This window comes from Amia ocellicauda, chromosome 9, assembly GCF_036373705.1.
Source record: "Amia ocellicauda isolate fAmiCal2 chromosome 9, fAmiCal2.hap1, whole genome shotgun sequence".
Lineage (NCBI taxonomy): Eukaryota > Metazoa > Chordata > Actinopteri > Amiiformes > Amiidae > Amia > Amia ocellicauda.
The window spans coordinates 41349137-41375747 of NC_089858.1; the positions used below are offsets into that span (position 1 = coordinate 41349137).

The following is a 26611-nucleotide window of genomic DNA, read 5'->3' on the forward strand; positions in this document are numbered from 1 at the left end:
CCTGTATTAGTACAATTAAGATTAACACTGTTAATCCAGTTTAGGCCACATAAATTCACACATGGGTTAAGAAAAATACATCTGAAATACAGCAGACAAAATGTAGACTAGGCCACCTGTAATGTAAACCTCCTCCCATTCTAAACATTATTATTATTATTATTATTATTATTATTATTATTATTATTATTATTATTATTTTTATTTCTTGGCAGACGCCCTTATCCAGGGCGACTTACAACATAAGTGCAAACAAACTGCAAAAATACAGTTAAGTACAAGGCATCAATCATTATAAATTCAACTTAGCTAAAACAGCAATTCAAAATAATACATTCTACAAATTCCAATTTACAATTTACACAAGTACAGTAAGTGACTTCCTACATCCTGGACGGTGAAAGCTAAGTGCTGTCAAGATGTAGGGTCACAGACAAGGGCTACGGGAAAGGGAGCAAGGAGGAAAACCATCACATGTAGGTATCAGGTGTTTTTTACATTAACTGAAACAGAAATTACACCCCCCCCCCCCCCCAAAAGAAAAAAAAAAAAAAGTTTTGGGAGTTTTGTACTAGTCCTAGACTAACCTAAACTAACATCAGCTAGTTCAAGACAAGTGCTAATCGGTTTGTGTGAAATACTGCTGTAAGCATTGAATAGCTCTAACCTGGGGGATTTTGCTTTTTAGTTTAAAGAAATGCTAGGAAATATAGCCATATATATACAGCAGTCGAATAATGTCCCCCAGTACTTTTAAACTCTGTCCTAATGCAGGAAACATTATGTCTGTAGCAACAGGAGACTAGTATAGTCTACAGTCCATAGTCTTTAGTCTATATATTAGTCTACAGTGTGAGCATGTGCTAAAATCACAACAGGGTGATTCTACATACTGAATAATTTTCCCTGTTTTAAACATTTATTGGAAGAGAGTGAGCATTAGCAGATTGTCTGCTGATTGGCAATAGTTCCTGGCAGAAGAGAAGTCAGAGGAAATCTAAGAATGAGAGAAAGTGGGGGTAGACATGGAGAATACTTCAAAAATAGGTTTACCCCTCTGAAGTTTACCTTATTTATAGTCTAGCCAAATCCCTAATGTGTTTATTGTGTTTAGTGCTGCACAACCTTTCAAAACACACTGGCCTGCTCTAAGAAAGCAAGATGATCAAATTCCTTTGTAGTTCATTCCGGTCCTCGATCATCTGCATCTCATTTATTGTTCTCTTGTCTAGCTTTTGATTTAGGGCTGCTTTCACGGACTGAGATTATCACTATTTTTGGATTACCCAATGTTATTTGAGGTAATCAAGGTCTGTGAACCCAACTGTTGGTAATGGCCCTTGAATAAGTGTTTTTCTACAGGGCTATCACACCTCATTATGATATTTCTGACCCCAAAGGCTACTGGATCTAAAGATACATCTGCCCTCATCACAGTGCAGGATTGTAAGGGGGATTTTGCCTCTGTGTAGATCTCTCTGTTTATGGCTTCAACTTGTGTATATTTCATGTTGTAGCAGAGGATGCTGAGTACATGATCATGAACTGCCCTTCGGGAGCTGCCAACAGTGACCTCAGGGAATCTCACTTGCCGGACAGTGGTAAGAGTTGTTATGTTGAGCCACACGGTGTAATTACTTCCCTGTCACAGGTCAGGAGTAGAAGGCGAATTGCAAACAGTTCAGCAGAGCAGAAGCAGAAATCCATTCATCACCTACTAGAGCCAGATACCTGCACTGCACTACTCTTTCTGGAGTGCTACAATGTCTTCCTCTTCTCTTCTTCCTCATCCTCCTCCTCCTCCTCCTCCTCCTCCTTTTCATGGTTTGAATATACCATAGACTATAGACAGCTATAGACTATCATGCGTTCCCATGGGAGAAATAAAATGGGATTAAATTAATTTTAAAAAACACAACATTGCAACAATCCAGGAGGAGAGTGGTGCATTGCAGGTATCTGAACACAACTGGAAATGCCACCGTTTGGTGTAAGTTTGTGATATGTCTCTATAATGAGATGAGGCCTGTACAGCGTACCAAAACTCACTATTTTCCTTTAGAATAGTTGATCATATCACAGCTGCAAGCTTTTTTAAACTTTTTTTTTTTTTTTTAGGATTTCAGTCTCAATGTGGCTTGGTCTGTTTTTTTCTTTGCTGATATGTATAATTCATTATCTAAATAAAGCAATAAAATAAGAGCTTCCTAATTCTTGGAATGTCAGGCAAAGGATTAATAAGTGCGCGATAAGATCAAAGCTGTCTCAAAGTGCTACAGGAAGGAAAAAGTTTCAGTTGCCGCGCTACTGTCTGAATGGGAGTTGCCATACACCCTATTGGTCTGGACGTATAAAGGGCAAGTGATCAATTGAAGTGAACTGGTGAGGCAAACAAAATACAATAGGCATGTACATCTTTGGGACAATACACAGACCATCAGCCCTTGCTTTTCTCTCATCAGGAAGTCTTCTCTCCGCAAGAGATGACGAAAATTCAGAGGACCCCTCTTCCTCAGCTGAGTGGCCTTTGAATGGGGTAAGTCTTGTATTGCTTATCCTTTGTCATAATCTTCAGGTTATGAGTTTTATTTTGTTACTGTTTCACCATAATGAACAACAATCAAAGGAAGAAAAGCAGAATAGGTACAGTGCTAAACTTTCCACCTGCATAACATGAGAACAAATATCATCATTATAACTATAACAGTACATTCAGAAAAAAAGGATTTGAGGGTCATGCTGTGTAACTGTAACAGATGGAGAGAAAGCAGTGTTGAAGATTTTGAGCTGGTTTCTGAGGTTCGGGAGGAAGACCATCTCTAATCTTGCCCAACAACACATGCACTTTCCCAGCATTCATCGCTTGCATGCCTCCCTTGTCCACCCCACACACAGCCTTTGCAGCAGCTCCTTGGCTCATTCCATCTAGTGGGGGGGTTGTGATGTGATGACTCATCCTCATGGCCAGGTCATTGTTCCCTTTGACAAGTGAGTTTAGGCCAAAATAAACTCTTATTTACCTTCTACTACATGCATCAATTTGTGTTGTCTGTACTGCTGAAGTGGAAATTAGTGCTTGCAAATAAATCTTTAAATATCGAAATATTCCACAGCAGGAGGAACAGAGAAAGGTGTTTTTCCAGTGCATTGTGATCACATATACTGGCTCTCTTTGTTTTGTTTCGGTGCGAAAAGTGATACATTTCAGTGTTTGATGATGTCTGAAACCTGTCGTAGTGTTAAGTAAGGTACATACATGTGATAGAAGCTTGCGTTTTGCTCTGGGTCAGAATAAGCCCTTGGTATGATTGGGATATTGTAAAGAAAGAAGTCTTTTAAAACTCTCTCTCACTGCTCTTCTAACAGGGTGCGTTTTTGGGCAGATCCACTACTCTGGTGTTCTGATTTACAGTCTCTTTCTCCAATTTCTCCTTTCTCTTTTTTCTGTTCCTTAATGGGGGCCAGGGGGGGGGAGAGTAGCGATTTTTATTTTCAGATGGAGCTGAAACCTAGACCATAATAACAAGGGCTAGAATTAGTCCGTACATTGGTGGCTGACAGCTGCTGAGACAGAATGTAAGGGAGAGTCCTTGATGTGGGCCCCTAATGAGAGATCTCGTTCCTTGTGGTGGTTTTGGGCGGTAAAGCCACAGGCCTCAGTGTGGGGTTAACAGCAGTGCAGCAGGTCAGAGTCCAAATGCACACTTTTAACCAAGTTTTTCATGTGGCTGGCATAAAATGACAAAAACAACTACAAGCAAAGCTCCCGAACCCCCCCTTGGAGCTCTGTTGTTCTACCAATCACTACATTTGAATGTGTGGCATATGTGCATGGCTTTAGTGCATAAACTCACAAGTTTTGTTTTTAAAGGAAGAGACACTGAGATGGTTGTACAAAATAGTTTTCCTATCATTTTCTTTTGGTGTGCGTGTACAAGGGAAGATGAAAATCCTAGTACTACTTCTAATTTACTTTACTGTTTTCACATACATGTGGTGTAGAACAATGCAAATCCAGCCCCTTTTCTGCAATTTTTACAAACCTACTAACTAACACCTCTGGATATGTAGAAGCCATTAAACAAGAGGTAAGTGCAAAGCAAATACATTTTCACTCAGTTTTCATCATTCCATTTGGATACTCCGATATATATCTGTATAAATCCAATACAATTACCTTTGTAGTGCTCATTTTGTGTAATCTGCTCATAATTGCCAATCTCAGCTCCTTGGAGTGTGTGTGTGTGTGTGTGTGTGTGTGTGTGCGCGTGCACATGTGTGTGTGTGTAAATATAGTTGGGGAGATTGTGTAAAATGACCACTACAAAGGTAATTGTATTGGATTCATACTGAGATGTATGAACATGGAATTTGTAAACTACTTGGAAATTAAAAACAAGCTGCAATGTTACAACCCTGCTTGCATTTTGTGTCTGACTGCTTGGGCAACTGTAATGGCTTTTTGCTGAAACTGAATTCAGTCTGTTCAATCTCTCCCCTTCTTCTTCTAGACACATTGGGAAATTAAGGGTTCAAGTGCTAGCAACAAACATTGTCACAGCTTCTGTAAATAACACTAGTCAAATCTAAACACAACTGTATGGATACCCTGATGCCAGAGCTTTCACGTGATTCCTATCGTGGTTAGAGGTCATTGTAATTTTCTGTTTGTCTTGCTTTTCTTGTTTTGCACTTCCTCAACTCCCTTTTCTCATTTTCTCCTGTTATTTTTATTGTCTTTCCTAACCTAGTAACAAGGGATGTTTGGATGTATATTTTAACCTATTTAATAATTATGAAAGAAAGAAAAATAATGTGAATGAGTGTGTTCTGAGAAAAAAAACAAAAAAAACATTTAACCAATAGTAGGCTCTTAGATTGGCTTTCCCGTCATGCTGACTAACAACTGGCATTCAGATCACACCCCCTTGGTATGTGTAACTGTATGTTATTTAAGTTTTTCTTGATTGCTTCTCCCCCAACTGACCGGCTACGTGTTCGTTCTTCAGAAGCCTGTCTTGTGTCTGTCAGCTGGGGCAACTAACTGGGCGTATTAGGAGCTGGCTGCCAAAGTGTCCAGCGATTACCAGCTAACCCTGTGCAAATCAAAGGCAGAAAGTTTTTTGGGTGTTTTTTTTGAAGGAACACTGTATCTGTGAAAGGAAATGCTGTGTTTACACCAGGGGTTCATCATTGCTTCAGCAGTATGATGCCATTACACTAGATAACATTGCAGGGAGGAAGTTGGTGTTCAGCGCAGTAATTATTTATGTCTGCATGATGGACTGATAGATGCAGAACACCCACACACTGGGGGGAAATTACATAGAGGCCTGCAGGACAGCAGCTCAAACTGAGAGGCACTGCACAGGACAGAGAGGTTATGATAACGCGATTGCTCCTAAAATTATCCATATCTAAGAGTAGTCAAGGAAAGGACCCTTTAGCACATTTTGGGTCGCACCATAAGGAAATGGTGTCACAAATTCAGGGTGATTTTTGTTTATGATTTTTTTGTTTTGTAAATTTTGTTAATACAAGATTAAGTTAAAATTTTTTCAAACAGTTTAAACTGATGTTATACATATCATTAACATGCACTGTAATGCAATATTATGTCGATCTGGTCTGTGAAGCATTTCAGTGTCCAGAGGAAGATTGACGCTGTTTGAATGGGATCTCTTGGAGTAAAAGGTTTAAGTATTTATGTTTTATGTATTTATGCATTTGAAGTTAGGTAAGGCTCTGAATATAATCTGTACCCTCCCCACCCAAAAACCCCTCAGCACTACACTGTTGCTTGGCTTGCTTGCTTGTGATTCCACGTTTTCATGATTCACACATTTCTTAAAAGGAACTTTCTGAGTCTGCTTTACCTACAATACTGGCAAGTCAATCCCACAGCCCTTGTGGAGAAAAGTTACATTTTCTTAGCTTTCAGTTCCCCAGCTCTTAATGTAGTCTTTGGGTTCTTATTTTATTGTGGATCATGATGAAGAACTTTAACCTGGCTATGTACGACATTCCACTGAGACGAAGAATCCTTCTGGTTGTGCTTCTTTGAACATGTTCCAGGCCAGGCAATATATATATTTTTTATTGTGAATCACGTAACACATTCTTGGAAATAAATCATGTGGCAAAGAAAAGTCATTCAGTTGTGAAGAATATTTGCTCTCTAATGTTTTTAACGTGTCTAGTAAAAACAAACATCATTGTGGAATGTTTGACCACACTCTGGCAAACAACTCGAGAGATGTTTCTGTTTCCAGAGTTTCTAAGTCCAGACGGGGGTGGGGGGATACACAGAGTAAGAACATTAAAGCAAAGAAGACAACATTGTAGTGTTATTTTGTGCAAGTTATTAACATGGGTAAATATACAGAGACACATTGCCTCTTGTTTCAAAGTAGGGGAGAGATGATTGCTCAAATGTAGTTGTTAATGTGACATATTTTTTTCACTCACCCACTCACTATCTTTTGATTTTAATTAAATTTGCAATAGTGTCTCTTTTCAAAATGCTGTATCTACACTATATATATACACTATATTTTATATATATATATATATATATATATATACACTCACCTAAAGGATTATTAGGAACACCTGTTCAATTTCTCATTAATGCAATTATCTAACCAACCAATCACATGGCAGTTGCTTCAATGCATTTAGGGGTGTGGTCCTGGTCAAGACAATCTCCTGAACTCCAAACTGAATGTCTGAATGGAAAAGAAAGGTGATTTAATCAATTTTGAGCGTGGCATGGTTGTTGGTGCCAGACGGGCCGGTCTGAGTATTTCACAATCTGCTCAGTTACTGGGATTTTCACGCACAACCATTTCTAGGGTTTACAAAGAATGGTGTGAAAAGGGAAAAACATCCAGTATGCGGCAGTCCTGTGGGCGAAAATGCCTTGTTGATGCTAGAGGTCAGAGGAGAATGGGCCGACTGATTCAAGCTGATAGAAGAGCAACTTTGACTGAAATAACCACTCGTTACAACCGAGGTATGCAGCAAAGCATTTGTGAAGCCACAACACGTACAACCTTGAGGCGGATGGGCTACAACAGCAGAAGACCCCACCGGGTACCACTCATCTCCACTACAAATAGGAAAAAGAGGCTACAATTTGCACAAGCTCACCAAAATTGGACAGTTGAAGACTGGAAAAATGTTGCCTGGTCTGATGAGTCTCGATTTCTGTTGAGACATTCAGATGGTAGAGTCAGAATTTGGCGTAAACAGAATGAGAACATGGATCCATCATGCCTTGTTACCACTGTGCAGGCTGGTGGTGGTGGTGTAATGGTGTGGGGGATGTTTTCTTGGCACACTTTAGGCCCCTTAGTGCCAATTGGGCATCGTTTAAATGCCATGGCCTACCTGAGCATTGTTTCTGACCATGTCCATCCCTTTATGACCACCATGTACCCATCCTCTGATGGCTACTTCCAGCAGGATAATGCACCATGTCACAAAGGTCGAATCATTTCAAATTGGTTTCTTGAACATGACAATGAGTTCACTGTACTAAACTGGCCCCCACAGTCACCAGATCTCAACCCAATAGAGCATCTTTGGGATGTGGTGGAACGGGAGCTTCGTGCCCTGGATGTGCATCCCACAAATCTCCATCAACTGCAAGATGCTATCCTATCAATATAGGCCAACATTTCTAAAGAATGCTTTCAGCACCTTGTTGAATCAATGCCACGTAGAATTAAGGCAGTTCTGAAGGCGAAAGGGGGTCAAACACAGTATTAGTATGGTGTTCCTAATAATCCTTTAGGTGAGTGTATATAATTATTCTGGCCATGGTAACCTCAAACTGTGGTTTCATATTAAAACATCCAAATTTGTGCTAAAAGGAAAATTTGGAAGAAGAGGTTGACCACTCTAGAAAAATGGCAAAAGACTACCTTGGCCTATATAAACATACCAGGGCCTATCCAATCCTATGAAGTTCACAGCTGCACTTAATCTTTTGTGATATCCTCCAGATAGACACCTGAAATTCATAATTGTTTGTGCAAAACAAAAGTTGCGGTCAACATGTATTATATATAAAGTAAATGGGTCTTCCCATAAAGTGGTAAGAATGTTAAGTGAATGTTTACAAGCACCATAGGTAAGTAGCCCCTGCTGATTCAACATATGCCTCATCCTAACTGTTTCATTTAACCTCCCAAACATAAAAACAAAGTAGCAAAATGGCAGTTTTTGTACATGCTGTGTCTCAAACATCCTTTAATTTCCTTGTGAATGGGTCATTTTTTGTTTTGCCACAGAGAACAAAACTCAGTTACTGATTTGCTTCAGATATACCATTCCTTGGTCAGGCATTCCACCAGCTAAGTAAGACTGAGAAATGGAAACATTTCCATGGCCTATTTTTATTGAACACAAAAACAAGATTTGATATTCTGTAGGATTCTGTAGGATATCCATGTGCTGTAATTACTGCTTAGACCCTGCGGGGCACACTATCCACAAATTGGTTGGTGGTGGCACTTCAGAAATGTTTTCCATTCCTCAGTGAATTTCATTTGCAGTTCTGCCTTTGAAGAGCAGTTATGTTTCCTGAGCTTTTTTCATTTTTCTTTTCTGAAAATATTCTCTAGCTTTTCAACTGGAATGAACTCACTGAAAATAGTTGTTTCACAGTTCCATCACCTATAAGCATGTCATATGTGGCTTTCACTGTGTTTGAACAGAACAGGAGTCTCCAGGCCTGGTTCTGGATGATCCATTTGTAAAGATTTACCATGAACGCCTTCAGTGTTACACACAAATCACTTGGGCTTTGCTGTGTTTTTTCCAGTATGTTTTGTATTTATTTCAGTCAACCACATTATGTCAGAAACAGAAAGGTCCTCTCCTCTGAGATATTTGTTAGTTTTACCACTATAGAGGCACAGGGACAAAGAAAAACAACTAGAGTTCCCTTCTATATTGATTGATAACTAAATCTGTTTTCCCAGTCTTTAGAAATTGGTGGTTTACAGGTGACTTATAAAATGTACTGGCTTGGTGCTGTCCTACAAATTCAGACAGTTTGGAATAGGAAAAACATGTAACAATGTAGGGATTTGAGCCTCTCTCAACATAAAATCTCACACCAAAATACTTTGCTGAGCTCCTCTACTTGACATCCTCTCCAAGAACTTGAAACTTGCCTCCATAATCCAGTTGGCACATAGCAATCGTCATGAAATAGCAATGTAATGGTTTTCCTCATGAAGCCAGCCCTAGGAGTTAATCCACGATATCAAGGATTGATGCACAGAAGGAATTGTGACGCAGTCTTTTAATGCTTTTATGGGACTATGCTATTATTGCTCCTCTTCAGGCTGTGTTTAATAGCCTCATAATTGCTTTTGTCTGGCCAGACTACTTTTGCCTAGTCCTCTGAGGCGTGAGGTTTATGACCCGTTTGTCCAATGTGAAGCTCTTTCTGTGGTGAGTTTCAGAAATAGAGGTCTTTTCCAGCTTTACATTTTGAGGCCCTCGTTTATGTAGTCTTCCTCTAACTGTTTCATCTGTCAAAGTAGTTCCATTTGCTTCCTGCTGTTCACTACAGTGTCTCAATGCCTCTATTCAAGATCTGAATACTCTACAGGTGTAATTTAAACAAGTGTGTCAAAAGGTGAGACTGTAGTTCTAACTGTCATTTATTTATCCAGTCCTCACCAAGGAGCCTTTTTTCAGCAACAAAAGCTTAAATGTTTTGTGATACAAATCCTGAAGGTAGCACTGATTGATATATCTTTTTAGAGCATGCTGTGTGATTTAGAATAATTTGATTTACTTTTCTTTTTTGGCTTTCTGACTGACAAATTTGTTTTTCAAACCCTGGTGGAGACGCAGTTTTCCCCTATTGTTACCTCTGTCATTTGCCTTATTTGGCAGATGTATCACTGTATTACAGAGCTCCCTGACAATATATTCACTTATTCAGTTTTTCTTTATCCTTGTTTGTGACTCATTCTTCAAATAGCTGGCCCTGAGGCTTTGCCACATTTTGTTTACGGTCTTCTGCAGTGGGAAGCAGCAAGCCACTATTTAAAGAATACTTCATTTGAGCAGCAGTAGATGTAAAAAGCATCCATCCCTGATCACACTGCAAGTTAAAGTCTGATGGTGTTTTCAGGAATGTTTTCCTAAGCTATGTCAATGGTTTGCTTGATGTCCCTAAGGTAGATAGCAAAGATTACACTACTGTTCCCAAGAGAATCCTTCAGTTTAGTCATATTTTACATTTTTCCCCCAACTGCTTATGTTTTTCTCATTCAAGATAGCATGCTGAATGACCTTTGGAAAGCGAAGCGAAAAAAAAAAAAAAACTAATTCCAGTAAATCAACAAGATGTGCACAAGCTTTTGGGATTCCGAAATATCATTTTGGCACTTATTTTTAGTTGTAAGAACAAAATAGGCTATGTTACCTAAAATAAAGATGGTGGTGTTGGTGGTGGTGGGATTTCTGTGAAGAGGACACCAGTCTGATAAATTATCTGCAGATTTTCCTGTTATGGTTAATGACTTAAGAATGTATAATCTGTTATTATTTTTCGAATACTCTCCAAACTTCCTCATTAAGATAAAACAAGCTCAGATAACAAATTGGACAGAGAAAAAATAAGTGTGTACTGATTTTAAAAGTGTCGGGATTCTGAATAATATTTAGTGTTATACATTGTGTTGCTATAGCATTACCATTTTTCTTTTCATATTTCAAATGCTGAGATGAGTTAGTATCCTTTAGGCATGTTTGTAGGCACATACATCTTTATCGTGATAATGAAGTAATCCACTGGTGGCCAATCCCAGTGCTGGAGGAACACAGTTCTTCAGGTTTTGCAGATCAAACAGAATTTTTTTTTGTAAATCTTTTTACCGAATTAAACACGATTTTGCCACCCAAAAGTTTTTTTTCTGACTCAAAACCCCCTGAATCAGCAGACAAATAATGAATAGACGGATGCACAGTTGTTTGTAATTCAAATGCCACTGGAACTCGTGAATGTCAACTGACTTATCTGTAAGAACAATGTGCATTCTTTTTTATCATTATTTTCCAGTTATTAGACTTATGTAGCTTTATGGCTTTGGCTTCTCTTCCTGACTTGTTCCACGCATAGATGTCTGTCTTTTCTCTTTGGAAGGCATCGTGTAGTCAAGTAGATTTTTTCCTCTTTGCAGTTAATATCTGCAAATCTGCTACACAATTTAAAAGGGGATAGGAAATAAGAAGATACTCCAGCTTTTTTTTCTCATTATCCACTTCAAATAGCTGTTTTTAAGGAACGCTTTTAATGCTATTAAAGGAAAGTGACCGTATGGTAAACATATTTTTCTGTTGCACTTTCTAAACTTAGCTTTTTGAAAATACTTTGGTGTGTTTGGCAGTCTGTTACAAGAAAGCAACTATATTTTAAAGCTGCTTTTGTCTGTTCTTGGCGAGATACTGGAAGGTTGTTGTCAGAGATGCAACAAGGAAATGCTGGAGGACACAGAAGCTAAGCAGAGGCAGATTACTGGCTGGGAGAATAGTCAGCTGTGCTTTATTTGTGCATAAGCATTTAAAAATATATATATATATTTATTTTTTATTCATCCTTGGTTATGTATACAATAATTAACCTGATTTCCTATGATTTGTTGTATTAACAAATTCTATCTACATTTTTAAAATTATTGTATTGAATTTGGACGGGGGGGGAGCTGGGACCACCCAAATAGCACAGCCAGTAGTGTCCATTGAAAAAAGTGTTTAAGTTGGTTAATGGATGTTGGGTCTCTAACACCAGGGTTGGCAGCCAATACTTTAGAGACACCTGAAATGGCTGGGAGTGATGTCTAACAGCAGCCTGGAGTGAATGTGATGGATGTAACTTTAAAAAATATATATGCATTTTTCCCTCCTTCCTCTTTAACCAATCAATTTAACACATTTTATCCTTCGATCGGGTCAGTAAGTGAAGTTCAGGCCAAAAGCGGGGGCTATTCCATACCTGGAATGCTGCAGGGCAGACCTATCTGTCAGATTCCCCTCAATTGCATCAGCCAATCAGTGTCATTCTCCATCAGTGCTTACCATTACATCTTTCCTCACGTCTTGCTTATGGTGATAAAGGGTAAACCTATAAAACCTACTGGCTTCACAAGTACCAGGGATGGATGTACATTTCAGAACATCACCTTGCTCTTTTTGCAGGACTGAGGTCAGCATTGTTCTTGCATTTTTCACTGTGTTCTCCTCTCCTCTCTTTCTAGACTGTTCCCATGCTGCCCTCCTGTTCCCCAGATGATTTAGACGACGACTGCTACGAGGAGGCTGAACCTTTCTTGCCTAGCAGTCAGGCTACAGGTGAATGATTCCATACCGCTCCCCAAAATAACGTTTTTTCTGCAATGCAAAAACTGAAATCCATCCTCCATCAGCTGCCCCAGCCACTGCAAAGGAGACCAGTTTGAGTGAACATTTCTAAAAATTAACAAAGTGCCCTAAGCACTTTTGGAGCACATGTTTTCTGATCAGCATTCTCTGTTTATTAGGAGAAGCTTATTACATTCATATTTAAATACACTGTTGGACTTTGATTACACATGCATTGAGGTTATTTGATGTATCTTATTACATCCTACCTAGGGATAATTTTGTGAGTTGAAACACTCAAACACAGTATCCCATGTTGTGTATTCTTAGGACATTTTAGGACTTTCAGTTGGGCTTTTTTGTAATCTTGCTCCATAGAGGATGGTTTTGTGTGTTTCCTTTGTGTGTCTCCTCAGAAGGTGTGGACTCAGACAGCAGTCACTATGAGTCGTATGGTGAGGAGGAGGACTTTGTGAAGGACCGTGCCCACTATATCCAGTGGAGCGCCTCGCAGCCTTGTCTGCGCTCCACCCCAGAGTCACGTATCTGTGGATACCTGTGGAAGAAGAAGTGGCTGGGCCAGTGGACCAAACAGCTGTTCATCATCCGAAACCATCTGCTTCTGGTAAAGACCCCACCACCACCATCACTAGCAAGAAAAATAAAAAAGCAACAGAGATAGGGACTTTAGTTTAATCAACCAGTTTGGTGCTTTTTAATATACACGGTGGGCCATTGATACACATCACATTTATTCTTGTAATAGTGTCTGCCTGTTTAGATGTTGCATGTTATCTTTCAAGTCGGAAGCACTGCCCAAGGGTGAGGGGTTTCTGCGCACTGCCATAGGAACCTGATCGAAACGTCACCCTATCAAAGCTGCCATTGGCCCCTGCGGTCGTCACTCAGAACAGGTCCCTTCCCACATCCTTTTCTATAAAATGTGACATCAGCGCAGGTTCGTCCTCTTTTGCCTCTTCGCTGGACTCAAGAATGTGAGCTCTCTGTGTCTTGTCTCTGCATTAGACCCTTATTGTTATTTAACAATTATAATTCGGTTGGTTGAAGGTCTTGCTGTCACGCAATATGTACATATTGTATATTGTTGTTCAGCTCGGAAACTCTGTTGACTAGCTGGCTATGTATTCTGTTGTTTTTCATTGGGTCTGTGGCCCCGTTCCTATGGGATCAGGTGTCCACTGCCATGATAATGCGCGGAGGCTGCACAAGTTGCTTGATTGCCAAAGCCAGATATTGTGCAAGTAGATATGGCCTCACTCCTAGCTGCACTAGTACAGCAGCCGACCTTGCTATTGTAAGCGGAAGGCGTAAGAGTTCATCTCTGTAGCCTTGTTTTGTCTATGCTGATTCTAGACAGATCTCGGTAAGAGCGTGACTACAGTCCTCGCTCCTGGGCGGCTCAGGTGCGGCCCTATGGGGCTTCTGAGGTTACTGTCCAGTACACCTCGGGGCAGGTTACCTTATCAGCTTGCTGCCTCCTCCCTTGCGACGGTTTTGTTATACAGTAACCCGTCCCCCTTGGGCAGTGCTTCCGACTTGAAAGATAATGCGAATGCAACCCCGGTTATCTGAAAAAGGAAAAAGAACGGGTGGGAGTCCTAGTTCCCGGAAAAGAGGACGAACCTGCGCTGACGTCACGTTTTATAGAACAGTAAGTGGGAAGGGACCTGTTCTGAGTGACGAGCACAGGGGCCAATGGCAGCTTTGATAGAGTGATGTTTCGATTGGGTTCCTACAGAAGTGCGCTGAAACCCCTCCCCCTTGGGCAGTGCTTCCTTTTTCAGATAACTGGGGTTGCATTCGAAACCCATCGTTCTCCCTGTGTCTGTGTAGGGTTTGTCTCTCTCTGCTCTGGCTTCGTCCCACATTCCATAGACAAGCTCATGAGGTTGATTGGTGTTAGTGCTGCTCTGTGATGGCCTGGCATGTGCTGGATGAAACAAGTTATTAAACATCGGTGGATGGATTCTATAAACAACAACAAAATTGTCACACTATAATATATCTACTTCCCTATATACTACACACACTGTAACAAGTCTACTTTTGTGTCAGATGTAAATGGCCCACCTTGTATAGTGTTTGGGGGGTTGTACTGTAGACCAGTGTTCTTCAGAATGGCTCATCTACAGCCAAAGCACTTGGTTGAGCTGAACCAGTTATTCAAATAACTGAACCCTATTCAGATCCTTTTTTATAATGGTCTAATGTAGTTGAAGATTTGAATGATGTGTACAATCTTCTCTCCAGGACAGGATTTGCAGAACACCATTGTTAGACCACAATTAGTAATTTACATAAATGCTGTAAGGGGATATTGTCTGGACACAGACCAGCCCACATTTGCCTTGTTTATGCTAGCTCCAGGCCCTCGCGTTATGGGTGAGATTGCACTAACAAATACTAGAACATCATGATCCACCATAAGAATCACCTTTTCACTGTCATTCGCCACTGTCACATACATAACGCATCATCGACTTGCTACTCAGCATGTTCATTATTTGTGACGTCAATCGCAATTGTTGCCAAGCCACTAAGTCTCTGAGTGAGGCTTCAGGGTAGGGAACTGTGATTCTCTCTTTCATGCCTCAGAGCAAGCCAGACAGCTTAGTACTTGAGTATTGAGCCTCATCATGTCTCTCTGCTCAAGAGAGAACTCCTACTGACCTTCTGCTATAAAATACCTGAACTTTCCAGCTTAACTTCTGACATGTCCCTTTGGCATGACTGTTGAAGCTCCACATTTACCAATACATTCATAACACAGGTCACATCTATTTTTGTTGGCCCTTGTGAAACATGTTAGTCTTGGGAGCAACAGATTCTTCTCTATTGCTCTGTGAATTGGAAAAGATCAGTTTTGTTGCTGGTGCATCTGTATCTGGTATAATTGGACAAGGAGGTGCAGTCTTGTAGCTTGCTTCTTTTGTTATTCATGCTTTCTCTTTTGTTAAAAGCAGAACATAAATAATAATAAAAATCATCAAATGCTATACACATGCTGGTACTCTAGTGCCAAACATCTAGTTGCTTCCTTGATCCTTCAGATTTCTTTAATCATTTATGAAAGACTGCCTGCAAAAGACAAAGCAATAATAAATAATAAAGTCACCCAGAATATTGTATTATGTAGCTGTCAGAGCACCCTAGTCCTAGAGAGCCCCACATTCAGTTATTCTTCCTATACAAAATCACAATCCATGCTTTCTGTGTTATTGATTAACAAGAAAAGGCACTGGTTAAATTCAGGGAACTCTCTGGTTGATGGCCACTAAAGTGACACCTGCTGGCTGTGTCACAATTACATATTTTTCAAGTCATTATAAATTGATTTACCTGTGACCTATGAAATTGTATTGGGCCCTTCCAGGACAAGGCTGGGAGATTTATGAGTTTGAGGAGCTGTCTTCCAGGATCTTGCACCTTGCACAGCTTGGGTTGTTTTGTCTCCTACAGTGCTATGCAGGCACTAGTTCAAGTAACAAGCCAATATGCCTAGGCTAACAAGAGAAAGCTTTGTATGCATCTGTGTGCATGTGGAAGGGGTCTTGGGTTTAATTGATCTGTCATTTTCCCAGTGCTACAAGTGTGCCAAGGACCTGCATCCCCAACTGGAGGTCAGCCTGCGTGGATGCCATGTTGTCTACAAGTCCAAGCACAGCAAGAAGATGCAGCACGAGCTGAAGGTGGTGACCAGTTCGGAGACCGTGGTCATTGGCTTCCAGAGTTGCCAGCAGGCAGAAGAGTGGAGGAAGGTTTGGAGGTGTTTACAATACTGCACACCGCTCAGAATAGGCCAGGAGACCAGACTACTAGGGTCCAGGGATGAACTGTACAGTATGGGATGGGTGGATGTTACTGTTGGTACTTCACAGGCAGATATCCTAGAGATATATATTAAATAGCCTTTGTAGGGAGGGGGGTATGAGAATCTTCTTAATTGGAGCTTGAAAATGTACACTTGCATTTCATCACTGTATGTTAGGTATCCTGAGTCCTGACAGTTGTTTATTATCATTGGTGAAGTGACATGGTTTGCTCCAGAAATTCTTCATGACTGTATATCGAGTCAGTGTATGAAACACAATAGCTAATTGTGTAATTCGATGCTAGTCTAAACAGTAAGGTATTATCTAACCAACAGATTGGAACACAGCCCCATTGACTAAAGCAGCGAACTGTCTTCCACAATCATAAACAGCCAGGGTGGTGTTGTCTCCTACAGGGCTGCAAAAGCACTCGCTAGCTCACAGAAGCCTTGTTGTGTTAGGTGGAGGGGGTCGAGGAGAGCTGGGCAGGCAAAATTGTACTTTTTCACGTTTTGTCTGTGTTTCTAGGTCATTGAAGAAGTCAGTGGCTCGTCCTACTATGAGAGAGAATCCTCTTCATCCTTACTGAAGTCTGACAGACAGGACTCTTGCAGGGTACATTTGTGGCTTAAGCTATGGCTGCCTCCAGGCCACACTTGATTCATTGCAAACATTAAGAAGTAATCAAATGTGTTGATATCCATAGCAATTTAGGTTAATTCATTTATAGTGCCTTTGCTGGCATTGAAGTAAACTTTTATTTAGACTTCCTTCCAGTCAGAGCTAGTGAACAGCTGATGAGTTTTACTTTGGAATGAAAAGCTGTGGCTTATTGCAAAATAATTAAAAACATATATTTATATATATGTAATCTAATGTATGGAAGCTAATGTTCTCTGGACTGAAGTTTAACACAGGACCTTTTGTGGCCAGTGGAAATAACTTAGTTCCAGTTGGATTCATTGCTGAAGTTTGTGCATTTCAACAGTTGTAAGAGAAATCAACTCAGCAACTTTCATTTTAGGACAATACAAAAACTTTTAATTTCAAAGTGCATTAAAATCAAACAGGCTAATTATACTCTCTTAAGGAGCTTCAAGAGTGCCAGTCACTTCATAAAAAAGGATGTCTGTTTCTTGTCTTGCAGTCAAGTACAGTTCTCCAGACAGACTCAGAAGAGGAGAGGAATTCTGTTCTACCTTCAGCCACTAACAGCCTGGAACTCAAAGACAAGGGTACGAACGAGATGGAGAGCATATATCTCATAAGGTCTCCTTACAATCAGAGAGAAAAATATTCATAATTAATTATTTTGTTGCTTTAACAACAATGTCAGTTTATACCACTTCACTGTAGGCTAGAGATTGATGTGATTTTACTGCATCTTAGAAGCCACACCACCAGAATTGAACCTTAAACCAGAATGTGTATTTTAAGAATGTCTCTAAGCCACTGTGAAGTGCTGCTTGATTTGATGCTAATGTGTGATTGAAACAAAGCATCTGGTACTGGCAGTTTTTGCAGAGTTGCGGGCAATCATGACATTTCCATATAAGGAGATTACTGTATTAAATCTACTGACTGTAGACTGACACAAAATATCAAAGCAAATGCTGTTCGTAAATGTGATATATTAAAACAAACTGATGTTAGGTTACAAAAAAATCTGAATTAATGAAAGAGATAAGATAATCAACAACAAAAAGGAATATTTAACTATCGTCCCCAGTAATTAATATATGAGACGTTAGAGCCACATTAGAGTATTAAGGCTCAATGATTTTTAGTGTTTTCTTCTGAGTTTTTAAGTTTTCTGCAGTTTACACATTAATAGTGATATAGGTTAAATCTCTAACTTATATTCATGTATGCACTTAAATCATGTCATTGCTGTGCTCTTTTTGTAAATGAAAAGACTTGGCTAGTTTTAGAAGACACTTTATCTGTGATAGAGTCATAACTTCTTAAAATGAAATGAAGAAAGTAGAAGTATCAGGGGTAACAAACTCTGAAAAATAAGAAGGCCTTAATGTAAAATGTGCGATGTGCTGAATCGGAAGCATGAGATGGTAATGTACACAGCTCTCTGATGAAGCACTGAGCTCCTTGAATTGCCTGAGAATAAAGGAGCAGCTTGTAAACAGAACTCTGTGAAGTGATCTCATTAAGCACTAATTAATTGGATTTTAAGCACTGAATCACAGTAGATGCCCTCAGTGGTGTCCATGCTTGTTTGTCCCAGTCTCTGTGTGTGTGTGTGTGTGTGTGTGTGTGTGTGTGTGTGTGTGTGTGTGTGTGTGTCTATGTCCTGCTTGCTTAATTTGTTCAGTCTGTAGAGGAGCCAGGTGAATTATTGTTAATGGGTAAGTGTGGTAAGCAAGTGGAATGTTGCTGTGAAAAAAGGTTGTCTTTATGTGTGTTATTTCTAGGCAAGGGTATATGCTGCTTTTACAAAAAGCAAGTCTTGCAAGATGGAAATGCTTGAATAGTCACCATGGAGTTTGTATTCACCATAATTGTAGCAACAGGTGACATAGTGAGTGACATTCCATGATTGCTTCATCAATACACCTCAAGGCTACCAATAGCAAAAACCCAACACATGGTATTAAACAACTGGAAGTGGAATTATAATATTGTTTTAAGCAAGATCAGGGCTATCTTTCAAGTTGGGAATAACAGCCAAATGGGACTATGGGAAGTGCATCAGCAGGTCAGATTTCATAAATATATTATAAATATATTACAGAGACCCAGCCTCTTTTGCTGTTTTGCTCTTTGCTCTTTTGTAACCAATATATTTTGTGCAAACAAAAGTTCCCACTTTACTACTTCAAATTAATACACTTTATAGCAGTTGTATTGTGTTAAATACAGGTCTACGTCTTTTCGTCACGGTCATTTCATCACACATATTTCATCACAGGGTACGTTTCAACACCAACGTCAGTTCATTACCAATTTGCATATTCAGTTACAAACTACACACGTGCACTGTCTCTTTTGATTTAGATTGAATATTCTTTAATAACAAATGATTACAAAACAGACTTTTATGAAATCCTACAGTTTAACTTTATTTTCTCTCCTTTTTATCATCTTGTTTACATGGTGCATTAAGTCACACAGACTTTCTGCTGTACTGTAAGTGTGAAGGAAGCTGTTTACATGATCTAATATTCCAGTAATAGATATTGGGAGGAATACTTACATATGAATTAGCATGTAAACATATTGTGCAGTATACCAGTTGAATATTTGTTGTTTGTGGTCACTCAATGTAAGTTTGTTTGTTGTACATGTTGCATTTATTTTAAATTCTTTGTTAATCTTATTTTGGGTCTTGTCTGCTTATGATTGCTCTAATGCAGTCTTTTAAATGTCTGAGTTTTTATATGTATATCATCATCATCATCATCATCATCATCAGCCTATATCGATCCACTGTTGGATGAAGGCCTCCCAAGATGTTTCCACTTGCTTGGACCGTAAGCAAAGTGTTTCCTTTAAGTGTCTCTGCCTCATCTGTTTCTTCTTCTGTTTTTTTTTTTTGCTTTGTTTCACTGCAAACAGGTTTCCTCAATGTCCTGATGAACTGTCAGTGGCAGAGTCTGTGGTGTCATGTGGAGGGGGGCATGCTGAAGATGTTCCGTGACGCACAGTGTGAGGAGAGCCCTCAGTACTGCGTCCTGTTACAGGGCTGCGAAGTGAGTCCAGGGCTGGACACTGTGCAGGCCTACAGGATCACCGTGTCCCAACATGGGACCAACATGGCTGTATTGGAGGTAAGCGACAGCATAACAACATATGAAGAACATAAGAAAGTTTACAAATGAGGAGGCCATTCGACCCATCGTGCTCGTTTGGTTTCCATTAATAACTAAGTGATCCAAGGTTCCTATACAGTCTATTTTTAAATGTTCCCAAATTGTCTTCTTCAGCCACATCACTGGGGAGTTTGTTCCAGATTGTGAACAACTCTCTGTGTGAAGAATTGTCTCCTGTTTTCTGTCTTGAATACCTTGAAGCCCAATTTCCATTTGTGTCCCCGGGTCCGTGTGTCCCTGCTGATCCGGAAAAGCTCCTCTGGTTTGATGTGGTCGATGCCTTTCATGATTTTGAAGACTTGAATCAAGTCCCCACGTAGTCTTCTCTGTTCCAGGGTGAAAAGGTTCAGTTCCCTCAGTCTCTCAGTAGGACATTCCCTTCAGATCTGGAATAAGTCTGGTTGCTCTCCTCTGAACTGCCTCTATAGCAGCAATATCTTTCTTGAAATGTGGAGCCCAGAACTGTACACAGTATTCCAGATGAGGTCTAACTAGTGCATTGTTAAGACTGCACTTCAAGACAGATATTGCTGCTCTAGAGGCAGTTCAGAGCAGAACAGACAGACTTATTGTAATTGAATGGAGTACTTATTTATTAATAATGCATTCTAAGGGGACTGTTTTTGCAGTTTTTCCCACTATATTTTGCATATTCTCTGAAAAAGTGTTATCATCCAAATGCACTCGATAATTTAGATTTTTTTGTGTTGTTTATTTCGCAGGCTTACTAGATGAGTGTGTTCTTGTATCATTTTAAAATGTCCCCAGTAGTGTAGCTCATAATTTGCTGTAAGAACAAAACAAAAAAAGACAGGATGGAGGTCATACATGTTGTCCCCCCAAATGTTCCCATAGTAGATCTGTAAAGGCTTTGATTGTCATCAAGTCACTATTGCAGGCATTGTGAAAGGTGGCCGTGATGCTGTTTATATCTGAGATAGTGAGTGTGAAAGTGTTGTGCTGTGTATTCTTGTCCCAGGCGGCCTGTACAGATGACAGAGAGCGCTGGCTACATCTTCTACAGGATGCAAGCATGGCGCCCAGTGAGCCGGCCTCCTTGTATGAGCACCTGGACCCCCCACTGCTCACACACCCCAACAGCCCCCTCAGGTAACAGCCTCCCTACACACCCTGCAACAAACTACCTCTCTGATACCTTACCTGTGTATCCTGACTCAAGTTATAATTTTTAATTCTAATCTGGTTATCTTCAGGTGCCTGTGTGGCCTATTGTGTGTACACATTTTAAGACTAATGAAGTGCTGATTTTCATATAAACTATATAATACATTCACAAATCTGGGTTTTTCAGGTTCACCCCATACATTTGACTGCATAGTACCAGGGGCACTTAACGGGTATTATCAAGGAGCATCCTTTTTGATGGCAAATCTGATTTAATACCCAGCCATTTTAAGCATGGTTTTTAAGCTTTCCTTGCAACCTGCTCTCCTGCAGTTTAACTATGCTTACCCTGTGCTTTACTATGCCAGAAAATGCAAATAGCATAATTTACCCAGTACCATAAGGTCTCTGTGATTATGCCTTTATAAACCATTACTGTAAAAGTCTGATCAAATTACAGGAATACGATAGTAAACATATGGTAAAATAGTAAAAGTATTAACAACAAGGAAAGCTAAACAAATGCACAAATACCTTAGTAAACTAAACCATATATCAGCAGTTTATAATTCCTGGTGGTTTATTTAGGAGGCTACTTGTTACTAAGATGAACAACAAATGCATCATTTAATTGAGTCAGCTCCTATTGTGTTAGCACCTCAAGCAAGACTTCAAATGGCTTAATTGAAGTGAGAAGTGGGGGGGATACAACACCATGACACATGCAGACAAAAATTTGCAAACATGGAGGTAATCCAAAGGACGAGATTATAAAGCTGAATCACAGACAAAAAATATGAGCCCTAGTGAACATTAAAGTGACATTTTCATAACTCATTCCCTTTCTGTTTTTCTTTTGCCATAAGAAAACAACACAGTGAATGTTGCACTGTATTCTGTACTTTTATTCTGTACTGAGTTTACTTTATTTAAGACTACATTGCATATTGGATTTATTTCTGCACTTACTGTAATATGTTTTTGTAGTATGTTTGGTGAACTGTAAGCATCCAAGAGTAAGAAATAAATTATAAGAAGATTAAAATGAATTGTAGTAAATTTAGCATGGCAGAAACCCTAATCCCTAATTCAGTCTCTCTCTCTCTCTTTCACTCTCTCTCTCTCTCCATCTTTCTTTCCATAGTGGTCTGTTGGATCGCAGGTTTCCATCCTCCAATATGTACATCGATGACCCATTTCAGCAATTGTGTGGCGCAAGCCAACTACAGCCTGTGTACTCTAACACATCTGTCCTGGAACACATGGTAACCCTTCAGAGTCTGTGTTTCAAGCACACATTTTGTGATGTTGTTTATTGTATTGTGCAGCACAGGAACCTTGATGACACTGTGCTGCACCATTGGACTGCGGTGATGTTGAACCAATCCCAAGATAGACAGTGGCCTCTTGTGGAATAAAAAATGTTTGTTTGCTAATAAGCTTTTAGCTTTTTTTTTCATTTTTCTTGTTTGGCATTACTCCTTCTAATTTCAGGCTGTTTGGAATCACCCTTTATCTAAAAGAGAGAGAGAGAGAGAGAGAGAGAGAGAGAGAATCCTTTGGGGTTAAAATGAGCATTCTCGAAATGTAATTGATCCTCATCATGGCGGGTTACGAGAATGGCAGATTCATTAAACTAATATCTAGCAGGTTTTCCATTCTGCCTCATGATGGCCAATGGCACATGAATTGATGCAGAGAGTGTGTGTATGACAGTGTAGGCCACAATTTTCCCCAAATCAATATAACAGTATATACATTTCCCTCAAAGCTGCCCCCTGAGAAGGTCCTGCATTTTGCAGCTGGTGCTCCTGGCTTTCGAGTTCGTTCAATCACATTCACATCACGTCTCCTAGAAGTCCTCTCCTCGGCAGGTGGTTTTGGAAGTGTGACACTTTACTACTTGTTTTTTTAGCATAAGTGTACCCAACTGGAAAACTCCTGGCTGGAATAATGGCTGAGGATCATTCTTCAGGAAATAGATAGAATTTCCAGCATCCTCAGCTCCATACATTCTTACATTAAAACAATGTTTTTGACTGTGTGCTAAAATCACCTAGCTAATCCCCACAACCTCTACACATCAATTCAATTTGCATTGGTGAGGTGTGGAGACTCATCAGAGAACACAGAAGCACAAATTCGACGCATTGTTGTATTTTGCTGTGGCACATATCAATATGCCCTGAAAACTCTCTTCCATAAGAGGGGATTTTCGCCAAACCCTAGTTTAAGTGCACTTTGGGATACATTTACAGTGTTGGTGATGTCAGTTAGCCTTCTATGTGGCCTGGACTTCATGTGGTGTACAGGGGTGAACTATTTAAATGATCCCTGCATCGGTGGTCTGCTTGTCACACCACTGGTCTAAATGATGACATGTCATGGTTGCCAGCTAAAGGTGCTCTCTGTAGTAATCTATAGGCATGCACAGCCTTGTGGATAAAATGGTTTGCTTTGTTAATTTCACTGGAGTATTTTGTATTCTGGCAGGGGCTCTTCCTTCCCTGTTAAAATGGGAACATCCGTCCGTAAATTCAATATAATGCTCTAATAGTTATTTGACAAGTATCATGTTAACTTGACTGCCTCTTTTGAAATGGACCTCTCTGATTTAAAAAATATGGGGTTACAGTTTTCAAATGCATTTGGGAATACAAGGATACATAAAGTGTTTCAGAGGTGATCTGTCAATATAATAATAGTAGTAATAATAATATGATTAATAATAATAAACTTCAGTGAGAAGTCAACCACAATCTGTGTAATTAAGACTGGAAAAGCAAGCTTTTAGAGTGGAAGTCTTGAGATTGGGTTCAAAGCTCCATGCTGGGCAGATGCATGGGGAAGCGCAGTCTTCAAACATATACTGATGAAAGCAAGTATATTTGCACTGAGTGCTAACATTGTGCTTTTCATTCTGTTTAATTACAGTTCCAGAACTCCAAAAATGTCACCCAGGGACAGTCAATGCTTTCCATAGACTTAAACACCTACAGCAACAGCGAGGTGTTCTCCAATCACATAAGACACAGTAAGTGTTCTTTCTTTATTAAACAGCATTTAAAGTGGGCAGATCTGTCTTTTATGGAATACAAACTGCTTGAAAATGGTCTCTCATTATTTTTTTTAAATCAAGTAAGTGAATCCCTATAGTTACAGTGTACTACTGTTTTGTTTTTGTTTTGTTTTGTTTTTTGTTTTTTAATGTTTTTTAAACTTCCATCAAAAATAAATTACAGACTGGGGTGAAAGCCTTGGTAACCTGCCATAAGTACATTTTCAGGGTACGTAGAACAGACTCTGTGACATTCATAATAGCTAATGCCAGTGCAAGTGGTTTTGAAGCAATGTGGAATTGGGAAACAGCAAACTGTTTAGTCTTCAGAGTTTTTGCTGGGATAAGTTTCTTGCCATATATATATTTCTTTCATTTATTAAAAAAATAAAGTTTTACAGGTCGTTATTTTTATGTCAAATACTTAATCATACACTGGAGAAAGATTAATATCACTATATATGAACACTGAAAATAAATGAAAATGAGAAATCAAACTGTTCAAACCAGCGGACGTTTGCTTCTCATATGAAACCAAGACAGGCAGACAGATAGACAAGGGAAATCAGTCTGATTGTTTTATGATTTTCAAATAACCAACATGGTATTTTCAAATAACTGAAACCAAAATACATTTAGAAACATATATAAAGCAAGCTGTAATAAAAAGAGAACAAGCATTTTCTTCCCCTCAGTGCTGCACTATGGATATTATTAGCGTTCTCATATATATGAGTTTTTATATATATATATATATATATATATATATATATAAAATATACAATCTCACTGCACATCTGGATCTCGTTTTGCATGTGTGCTACTTAACTGCATGGACAATGTCTCAATAATTGTATGGTAGTTATTACACCATTTTCCAGCATGATTTAATTTACTTGTCATGTTATGGTTTTGAAGTATAAAACAATGCTCTATTTATATATAAAGGATTCAATTTTATACTTGAAACCCATAACATGACACACAAATCCATATGGATAATATATTCATATGTATATAATATATATTTAAAATATCTTAATAAAATAAATATTTTGTACAATGCATTCCATTGTACCATTTAAAAAAAAGGATCAAAATATAGCAGGCTCTCTAGTGGATCAGCAGTTTTGTGTTGGAGTGTCCTAACACTATAAAGTTATAAAGTTGTTGAGGAATAGTTTCAGTCGCAGTTGCATGACATACACCAGTCAATTAAATGTATGGGAGAGTCTGGGAGAATGTATGTAATTGCATATATAATTCTGTTTATGGATTCACCCTCTGCGCCAGCTGTGTTACTCAACAATAGTTGTCCTTGTGCCGAAGTAAAGACGTCTCAAGCTATGGCCAAATTTGATAGAAAAATACAAATATTTATTTCATTTATTCCCCCCAGGTATTCCATGTTTAATTGTATTTAATTTGGAAATAAGTGAGATTGTTCAAAGTAAACAAACCAACAAATAAAGAGAATTCAATATCTGATTTATTTATGCCCACTCATGTATTCTAAGAGATTTCACGTGAGCAAGCTTATTCCGATTCCTCTGCATGAATTGTGAGATTACTAGCTTTGTGGTTGAAGCAGTAACAAGGATATTTCAAAGTGCTGGAAAAATTTTGCCATAATGATAGTAGTATAATGTTGAATGTTTTTAACTAGAGGATTAGAAAGAGAGAGGGAAGACTTGTTAGAAGATGTGATTTCAATGTACTGTTGTTAAATGATGGTAGAATTATATTTTGGTAAGAACCAGAATGGGGGGGGTCATTGAGAGGAAAAAGAAAAGTCTCACATGTGCTTTTGTTTTTATAATTGTTTATGAAAGGGCTGGTGGTAATCTATCATTTCTCATGGTTTGGTTGTGGTATATCGATGCATCATTGTGACAGAGTTGTTTTAAAGGCCTCTTCAACAAACTTCTTTTTTTCCTTTCTCATAAATTCAAATAAAAAAACAGGCAGGAAAACAGTATCAGAGTTGGGGGAGGACATTCAGAAGATGGATGTGGCCAATAGAACAAGAGCTCAGCTGAAGGCGGGGTCCGAGATGAACCTCCTGAGTGTTGGGAAGTCTGGAAAACGCACCTCTTTCCGACAGTCCCTTGCTTTCTGCACCGACTCCTCAGGCTCTCAGGTACCGCTTACATATTAAAGATCGAATAAAAATGCTAATCAATCAAAAGAGGGGGACTAGAAGAGGATGTTTCCAGGCAAGGTTGATCAGTCACTTTATGCATTATTTTCCAGTAAACAAAATTCACATTATATGAAACTGAGGGACTGGGTTCAAATGCAATTAGACTGTGCAGGAATGATGGTCACTTCCTTCGTGATGTAAAAACAAAATGAATCGCTAATACTGCATTTACACTGGC

The 26611-nt window shown here is 39.2% G+C and overlaps 1 protein-coding gene across 2 annotated transcripts in view; it reads left to right on the top strand.

Moving 5' to 3' along the window:
- The window catches only part of LOC136759471 (actin filament-associated protein 1-like 2), a 40669-nt gene that overhangs the window by 10000 nt on the left and 4058 nt on the right, over positions 1–26611 (top strand). The window contains exons 3-14 of one of the 2 annotated variants that reach the window (XM_066714504.1): positions 1518–1601; positions 2463–2536; positions 12285–12378; positions 12804–13012; positions 15990–16166; positions 16749–16835; positions 17368–17455; positions 19794–20005; positions 21027–21157; positions 22317–22437; positions 24107–24206; positions 26195–26370. In XM_066714504.1, the coding sequence (XP_066570601.1) occupies positions 1518–1601; positions 2463–2536; positions 12285–12378; positions 12804–13012; positions 15990–16166; positions 16749–16835; positions 17368–17455; positions 19794–20005; positions 21027–21157; positions 22317–22437; positions 24107–24206; positions 26195–26370 (1553 nt within the window). The remainder of the gene's footprint in view (positions 1–1517; positions 1602–2462; positions 2537–12284; positions 12379–12803; positions 13013–15989; positions 16167–16748; positions 16836–17367; positions 17456–19793; positions 20006–21026; positions 21158–22316; positions 22438–24106; positions 24207–26194; positions 26371–26611) is intronic. The other variant, XM_066714505.1, reaches the window with a different exon arrangement.